The 9,377-nt window shown below is 39.0% G+C and overlaps 1 protein-coding gene and 1 long non-coding RNA gene across 3 annotated transcripts in view; one reads left to right on the forward strand and one right to left on the reverse strand.

The window, feature by feature from the left end:
* LOC140849022 (cilia- and flagella-associated protein 52) overlaps positions 1 to 5,245 on the reverse strand; it is a 51,238-nt gene extending 45,993 nt beyond the window's left edge. For both annotated transcript variants that reach the window (XM_073234802.1, XM_073234801.1), the window contains exon 1: positions 5,093 to 5,245. In XM_073234802.1, coding sequence (XP_073090903.1) covers positions 5,093 to 5,162 — 70 coding nt within the window. In that variant the 5' untranslated portion in view covers positions 5,163 to 5,245. The remainder of the gene's footprint in view (positions 1 to 5,092) is intronic.
* A 669-nt stretch (positions 5,246 to 5,914) lies between these two features.
* Positions 5,915 to 6,748, forward strand: LOC140849023 (uncharacterized). The gene is made up of 2 exons (XR_012130478.1): positions 5,915 to 5,992; positions 6,163 to 6,748. It is a non-coding gene; the product is annotated as an uncharacterized lncRNA (long non-coding RNA).
* The last annotated feature ends 2,629 nt before the right edge of the window (positions 6,749 to 9,377 follow it).

A 9,377-nucleotide genomic window follows, 5' to 3' on the forward strand; every position in this document is an offset into this window, starting at 1 on the left:
ATATCTATGCAACCAATATAGGAGCACCTAAATATGTGAAACAAATATTAATGGGATTAAAGGGAGAAACAGAATGCAACACATTCATTTTTGGAGACTAACACACCAGTTACACCCATAGACAGATCAACCAAACAGAAAACAGGTAAGGAGACAGAGCACTGAACAATACATTAGAAAAGATGGACCTAACAGACATCTACAGACTATTCCTCCAAAAAGCAGCAGGATATACATTCTCCTCAAGTGTACATGGCATGTTTTCAAGAGTACATCACATACTAGGCCACAAAAAGAGCCTCAGTAATTTCAAAAATATTGAAATTGTGCCAACCAGCTTCTCAGACCACAAAGGTATAAAACTGGAAATAAATAATTCAAAGACAACAAAAAAAGCCTACAAACACATGGAGGCTTAACAACATGCTCTTAAATAATCAATGGATCAATAACGAAATTAAAACAGAGATCAATTAATATATGAAGAGAAATTAAAACAGCTTAACAGCCCAAAACCTGTGGGATACAGCAAAGGAAGTTTGAAGAGGAAAGTATATATCAGTACAGGCTTTCCTCAAAAGAGAAGAGCAATTCCAAATGAACAGTCTAAACTCACAATTAAACTAGAAAAAGAAGAACAATGAGCTCCAAAGTCAGTAGAAGGAGGGATATAATAAAGATCAAAGGATAAATAAATAAAATTGGGAAGAATAAAAACAGAAAGAATCAATGAAAGCAGGAGCTGGTTCTTTGAGAAAATAAACAAAATAGATAAATCCCTGGCCAGACTTATCAAGAAAAAAAGAGAGTGTACACACATAAACAGAATCAGAAATGAAAAAGGAAAAATCACAATAGACACCATAGAAATATAAAGAATTATTACAGAATACTATGAAAAATTATATGCCAAAAAGTTGGACAATGTAGAAGAAATGAACAACTTTCTAGAAAAGTATAACCTTCCAAGACTGATCCAGGAAGAAACAGAAAATGAGAACATACAATTACCAGCAATGAAATTGAACTGGTTATTAGAAAACTACCTAAGAACAAAATTCCTGGACCAGATGGCTTCACTGCTGAATTTTGTCAAACATTTTGAGAAGACCTAATACCCATCCTCCTTAAAGTATTCCAAAAAGTAGAAGAGGAGGAAATACTTCAAACTCATTCTATGAGGTCAGCAGCATCACTCTAATATCAAAATCAGACAAAGCCACCACAAAAAAAGAAAATTATAGACCAATATACCTTATGAACATAGATTCAAAAATACTCAACAAAATATTATCAAAATGAAATTCAAAAATACATCAAAATATTATCCATCATGACCAAGTGGGATTTATTCCAGGGATGCAAGGATGGTACAATATTAAAAAATCAATCAACATCATATACCACACCAACAAAAAGAAGGACAAAAACCACATGATCATCTCAATAAACTCTGAAAAAGTATTTGACAAAATTCACCATCCATTCATGGCAAAAATGCTCAACAAAATGGGTATAGAGGGTGTGTACCTGAGCATAATAAAGGCCATATATGACAACAAAATAGCCAATATCATACTTAACAGCAAAAAGCTGAAAGTTTTTCCTCTAAGATAGGGAATAAGACAAAGATGCCCACTCTCACCACTGTCATTCAACATAGTACTGGAGGTCCTAGTCACAGCAATCAGACAACACAAAGAAATAAAAGGCATCCAAATTAGTAAGGAAGAAGTTAAACTGTCACTGCTTGCAGACTACTTGGTATTATACATAGAAAACCCTAAACACTCCACCAAAAAACTATTAGAACTAATAACTGAACTCAGCAAAGTTGCAGGATACAAAATTAATACACAGACATCTGTTGCATTCCTATATACTAACAACAAATTAGCAGAAAGAGAAATCATGCAAACTCCATTTACAATTGATTCAAAAATAGTAAAATACCTAGGAATAAACCTAACCAAGGAGGTGAAAAACTTATACCATGAAACCTACAAGACACTCATGAGAGAAATTAAAGTAGACACCAATAAGTGGAAATACATTCTGTCCTCATGGATAGGAAGAATTAATATTGTCAAATGGTCATCCTGCCTAGCAATCTACAGATTCAATGCAATCCCTATCAAAATACCAACAGTATTCTGCAACAAACTAGAACAAATAGTTCTAAAATTCATATGGAACCACAAAAGACCCCGAATAGTGAAAGCAATCCTGAGAAGAAAGAATGAAGCAGGAGAGATTACCCTCCCTAACTTCAAGCTCTACTACAAAGCCACAGTAATCAAAACAATTTGTACTGGCACAAGAACCGACCCATAGATCAATGGAACAGAATAGAGAGCCCAGATATAAACTCAAGCATATATGGCCAATTAACATATGATAAAGGAGCCATGGATATACAATGGGGAAATGACAGCCTCTTCAACAACTGGTGTTGGCAAAACTGGACAACTACATATAAGAGAATGAAACTGGATAACTGTGTAACTCCATACACAAAAGTAAACTCGAAATGGATCAAAGACCTGAATGTAAGTCATGAAATCATAAAGCTCTAGAAGAGAACATAGGCAAAAATCTATTGAATATAAACATTTTCCTGATCACATCTCCTCAGGCAAGGGAAACAAAATAAAAAATGAGGAAGTGGGACTACATTAAACTAAAAAGCTTCTGTACAGCAAAGGACACCATCAGCAAAACAAAAAGGCATCCTACAGAATGAGAGAATATATTCATAAATGACTTATCCAATAAGGGGTTAACATCCAAATTATATAAAGAATCTACGTGCCTCAATATCCAAAAACCAAATCATCTAATTAAAAAATGGGCAGAGGATATGAACAGACACTTCTCCAAAGAAGAAATTTGGGTGGCCAACAGGTACATGAAAAGATGCTGCACATCGCTAATCAACAGGGAAATGCAAATTAAAAAGACAATGAGATATCACCTCACATCAGTTAGGACAGCCAACATCCAAAAGAAAACAACAAATGCTGGCGAGGATGCGTAGAAGGTGGAACCCTTCCTACATTGTTCGTGGGAATGTAAATTCACTCAATCATTGTGGAAAGCAATATGGAGGTTTCTCAAAAAACAAAAAAATAGAAACACCATTTGACCCAGGAATTCCACTCCTAGGAATTTATCTGAAGAAAACAAGATCCCTGATTCAAAAAGACATATGCTCCCCTATATTTATGGCTGCACTATTTACAATAGCCAAGATATGGAAACGCCTAAAGTTTCTATCAATAGATGAATGAAGAAGATGTGGTACATATACACAATGGAATATTTTTCAGCCATAAAAAGAAATCCTACCATTTGCAACAACATGGATGGATCTAGAGGGTATTATGCATAGTGAAATAAGCCAGGCAGATAAAGACAAGTACCCAATGAACTTCACTCATTCGTGGAGTATAAAAACAAAGCAAAGCTGAAGTAACAAATATAGCAGCAGACTCACAGACTCTGAGAAGGAACTAGCAATTACCATAGGAAAGGTGTTGGGGAGGGATTAATGGGCAATATAATTGGCAATCACAATATGGGTAGGTCTTAGGAAGGCAGTACAGCACAGAGAAGTAATGACTCTATAGCATCTTAGTACACTGATAGACAGTGACTGCAATGGGGGGGGATTTGATAATCTGGGTGAATTTTGAAACCACAATGTTGTTCATCTGAAGCCTTCATAAGACTGTATAAGAAATATTTATATGTAAATACATAGTTGAAACGATCACACCAAAAGTTTAACAGTGATATATTTGGGAAATGTAACAATGGCTGATTTTTCTTTTGGTTTCACTGTATTTTTCCAATTTTCTATACTCCCCTTCTTATGTACGTAGTTACCCCTGTATTCTCAGTGCATAGTTAAGTATTGAGCATGTACATACAACTGTATATTTGATTATATGAAATAATATCAATTGTCACAAAACCAACAAAGTATAAACAGTTTAATTAATTTGGAACATTTTAAAAGATCAAGATCATTAGTAATTGCCATGGAAGACATCACGATACAGTATACCATATATTTATGCTAGGAGCTCTACAAAACAGCATGAGTGCAGTTGCAGAGCTGTTTGAGGTTCCACCCTGGTAACCAGTGTGCCCCATTTGCACTCACTATCAGTCACTCACTTCCTTTACCAATGGTCTGGTAAACAGCTGTAAAGATGGCTAATATCTCAGTTGTACTAAGTGCCCACTTTCTATTAGAGACTACTAAAGTAAACAGAGTCAAGAGCTAAGTCCCAGAATGTGCTTAAAGCATTTTTAGTCATTGATTAATCGACATATACATTATTAAAATTTTATAGCTTTCAGGAATCACAATGAACTTTTTAAAAAGTTTGCTCGTTCTGAAATACCGAAATACTTGTTTTCATTCTTCTAAAAAAACACAAAAAAACCAAACAGCCTTTTTCCCCCTTGATGTTCAAATGCGCAGCATAAATAAAATTTGAGCAGACCAACCAAACCTCCTCTGAACAAAGCATCTTTCCCCTCCAGCTACCCCTGGCGTCCCCTTCACCTCCTATCATCGCCTGAAATCGACGGTTAGAATCCTTTCTTCGGGTTAGAGGACAAGACCTTCTCAAACGGTTGCTCAAATACACGTTCCCTCCCCCGCCCTTTCTCAGTGATACGTCAGCTGCTATTTTGGAAGTTAGTTGGTCCCAGCGGCAGATACAGACTCCATAACCTAGTGGTTTCGAAAGGGCGGGAAGGTTTGCGAGCTGCGTAGGAAATAGAGCTACGGGAGAGCTGACCTAATGGGATAAGGGCCACAACCTTCCGTATTCATCCTTCCAGCCCTGAGAGGAGGCATTTGGCTCCTTTTAGGTGCTGGCAAAAACCATCCCACTCCTTGAGGCTCGGGGCAAGGAGGTGACTCTGAGACTTTGTCCTGGAGAGGCTGTCTGCGCCCCCTGTGCTTGGCCCTAGCTCGTGCTCATGCCAGTGTCCCACACTGCCTTCCAGGTGGCACCCGGTGTCTTACTGCTCCTGATTGTGTCACAAGATCCCGAGGTTCTGTTCGAAGCCTCACCATTGAAGCCGATGACGGCCTCTAGCTCCAGATCGGCCACGTTTGCATCGGGCGAAATTTGTTTCTCCATCACGCGGAGACTAAGTTCACTTTCCTCAGCCTCCCGTGCAGCGTCTTTAGGTCGTTATGGTAACGGTTTTGCGCATGCGCGCCAGCTCCACGCCTGCGCTCCTGAGGAGTTCGGAGTTGCGTTCACCAAAAGCAGGGGGTTTTTCCTTCCTATTTCTCTGGAAATTTAACAGGTGCTAAATGCACAGAATAAATTCCCTCCTTCTGTATCTAAAGAGTCCGTCACCTTTTTGGTAACTATATAATAAAGCACCATTTAATGGCACTTAAGGGGAGGCTGCTAGCAAATAATATATAGTGTACTTCTTTGGGTCTCCGTTTGAAGCCGAAGTTTTTTAAAGCTTTATTGAGGTATAATCTACATATCAAAATTCATTTAAGTGAGTTTTGGTAGATCCATACAGTTGTGTATCGCTACAGTCCAGGTTTTTTGTTTTTTTTTTTCTGTTTTAAGCAGGATAAAACTTAAACTGCTAGAGTAACAAGTAAAATTTGGTAAATTTTAAGCATCTTGAGATGCTCTCACTTTCTCAGGAAAATGCTTAGGTTTTGTTCAACACCCGTTTTCCTTTCATTGCACCCAGCTGTTCACATCTCTTAGTGGGAGCAGTCCGCTCCAACTTAATGTTCCATGGGGGTCCGGTTTCCTTTCTTTATCACAGTTTTGAGGCCTTAGTGTATATTTACTTTGCAAACCAGGTTCCGGTCGCTCACGGGCCTAATCGCGGATTTTGAGCCGCGCGGGGCGCCGTATTCAGCTGCTGCGAACAGGAAGTGTCCGGGGAGTGGGCGGAGACTGCAGGATGGCCCCGGACTCCTGGGGAGCCCCGGGTGAGGGCCGCCGCGCTCGCAGATCCCTTGGGGGAGGCCGGGCTTCCTGGGACTGGGCGAACGCTAGGTTTTGGGGCTAGAGGACTTTCGGGATGAAGGGAAGAACGGCGAGGACCCTTTCCCTGCTGAGGGGGACCTTGCCCCATCCCGCCACCCTTGGGTACTTGCAGGTGTGGCCTGGGAAGGACAGTGTGTTCCCGGGAAGCGGAGGCTAAGTGGCGAATCTCTGAACATTTCTCCAGCCCATATCGGCTGCATCTCGCCGCGGTGATTTCCCGCCCATCCTGCTTGTGGAGCTGGCTGGGGCAGGCTTCCCTGGACTCCTGTGAAAACAAGTAACCTTTTTGTGGAATGCCAGCCTATCTGGTGAACCCGTTATTTCACTGGTGGAGAAAACGAAGTTGAGAATTCATGGTCAAGCAAGCCCGTTAGTAACCAGTTGGCGCTAGGACCTAGATCTTCTTGACCCTTCAAAAAAATTGTAGGACTTTGGCAGAGAAATTACGCATTTTTTAATAAGGCTTTTTATAGTTAACTGAGTCAGTATCATGAAGATTATTTCTAGGGCAGCAACTTATGCAGTAAAACAATAACTGCCAGAAAGGTCATTTATTCAAAAATTAAGTGCCAAGGAGTAATGATGAAATACACAAGTTCTGGTCCCAGGGAACCTATTGTTATCCCATATCAGTCTTGAGATTTTTGTTTAATAATTGGAAACATATAACAGTTTTATAAAGTTCTTGTTGGAGTGTATGTCTTATGTTGGTGTTTGTAATATAATTTATAATTTTTTAAGTTGCAGACAATATGTGTATGAGAATGGATTGCACGGTCGAAGATAGCATTGTCTGGGGATCTAGGTTAACCTGGGTCAATGGCTTAATTGGTTTAACACGAATTTTTTTCCTTCATAATTTTAACTATCTATACACATGGATAGAAAATTTAGAAAATACTGAATATTTGGAGAGGGAAGAAAAACCCATCTTTAACGCTGTCATTTGGAATAATTACCACTACTGGTTTTTAATGAATTTATTGCTTTAGATAATATGTCTGTATATATGCATATATATGCTTTACAAAACAGTAAACCTTCTTCCAAATCATTTCCTGACAACATGACTTTCTATGGTGCATAGTAGTGCATCATACAAATGGCCATATTTTTTAAATTATTCCCCTCTTTATACCTCTTGTAATATTAGGGTATTTTTGTTTGTTTTTTAACTGTTGCAAAGACTGCCCCTTTGTTTCATACCTTATTTCTTTGGCTCACTTCCTAGAAGTGGAATTTGGGGTCCAATCGTATGAACATTTTTAAGGCCCTTGCTAAGTTGCCCTCCACCTCCTGGAAGCTAACTCCCTCCCTTTACACAGGAGGTAGGAAATAAAGCTCAGAGGTAAGGGAGAGGTACCACGCTATTCATTTAGACTGGTGGAAGCTACCACTGGACCCCAAGCCTCTTCCAAAGTTAATGCTGAAAAAGCATTTATAATTTTTCCTGTTAACTCTCAAGTAGTTTGACTCACTGTTTTTCTTTTTGACTGTTGAAAGTGAAACAGTGTGCACATCTGCTACGCTAGCATCTACGAACTTGCCTAGTCAGTTGGTGGTCAGGAAGGTAAAAAAGAGTATGGACTGAGACTTTGGGAAACCTTTAAAAAACAGACTGGACTACAGCTTTGCCTTCATTCTATTGAAAATCATAAGTCAATGATGCTTATTAGTGTTCTGATGTTTAGAAATGTAATATAGCTCTTACTGTTTTAATAGCTTATCAAAGTAAGTGGTCAGTTCACTTTTTATAGAAATAGCAAGTGCTTACTGTCTGATTCTTTGCTAAAGTTAATTAGCTTTACTGCTAGGACAACTTATTTGTTGATGGACTATTTCTGGAAAAATTTAATAAGTTAAACCTTAACAGTTTTCTATTCCAGTTGGGCTTTTTGGGGTGGGAGGTCTTTATATTAGAAAGTATATATTATGGAATGTAAAAAAATACCAAGTGGAATAGTATAATAGGCCATTTTATGCTCATCACCCAATTTTCATAATGTTCAATATTCTGCCATTCTTGTTTCCACTCTGCCTTCTACATCTTTTTAAGTGTATTTTTAAAGTAAATCTTATATATACATATATGTCAATATAATGTACAGCCAGTGTTTTTGTGATCAAACAGAGACCCAGTTCATAGTCTGGACACTTATTTTCTGCTCCGCTTTCTAGTTTCTGGGTTTCTGTCATGGCATCACCATCCTCTTTGTCCTACAGGCCTGAAAACTCTAATAATCCACTCTTTCTTCACTCCTCACATCAGATTATTCACTGATTTTGTTTGTTTTTTTCTTTTAAATGTTCCTAATGTCTCTTTTATACTGTGTTTTTTTCTGCTATAGTCCCGTCCTTTTTGCCTTCTGACTTACAGATAGTAAATACTGGTGACTAGTTATGGAATTGAACAGCTGTACAAGTCTTCTACTAGTTCCCTGCCCCTCTACTCTCATTCCCAACTATTTAGGTAAATGGAATTCACGTTAATTTTCCTGAACTAGTACTTTAGGCGCTTGTGTGCTTAATACTATGATGAGGTTGTCCATTACCACTAGGCCAGTGGTTGTCAGACTTTGCTACAGACTGGAATTACCTGAGGAGCTCACACAGCTCACGTCCAGGGCAAACCCCATACCAGTTTAGTCAAGAGTGCTTGGGGGTGGGAGCCAAGAATAGTTTTATGTTTTATTTTGTTTTTTAAAGATTCTTCAGTGATCCCAATGTATAGCAAAGCTTCAGAACCACTGTTCTTTAGGGCTAAAGTGAGAACATGAGGATCAGGTAAGACATCTGGGATTTTGGCCTTCAATACTTCATATAACATCTCCAAGGCCTCACTTTGCATACAAAAGTATCCCATACAGCTCTAAAGTTCTCTTTAAAAAGCCTAACGTTATTCTCGTGTTGAAGACTCTGCAGAACCAGATTCCGTTCATCCCTACTGTCTTTTGCCTTATGCTTCTGCTCTGGGCACCAGTCAAATGTGCAAGGCACCTTCCTTTCAGCTTTGCTGGCTCCCTGTGCCTCTGCAGAGTATAGAATTTGCTCCTCCTTCCTGTGGGAATGAGAGGTCTGCTTTAACCTCGTGGTTCAGCCCAAGATGTAACTAACCCCTGGATGCAGCCTTGTCAGGTCTGAGTGCCTCAGCCAATGGTAATTTCTCTCATGTCCAAACTCCGAAAGTATTTACCATTTATACTCCACACTTGGCAGGAAGTGTATTGTACCTTATTATTGATTTGCATAGGTATGTTCTGGAACCACAGAGCCAGACTTGGCATCTCCTTTCATAGATGACAATATGGAAGGAAGAGAGGGGAAATG

The sequence above is a fragment of the Manis javanica genome, chromosome 4 (assembly GCF_040802235.1).
Source record: "Manis javanica isolate MJ-LG chromosome 4, MJ_LKY, whole genome shotgun sequence".
In the NCBI taxonomy this organism is placed as follows: domain Eukaryota; kingdom Metazoa; phylum Chordata; class Mammalia; order Pholidota; family Manidae; genus Manis; species Manis javanica.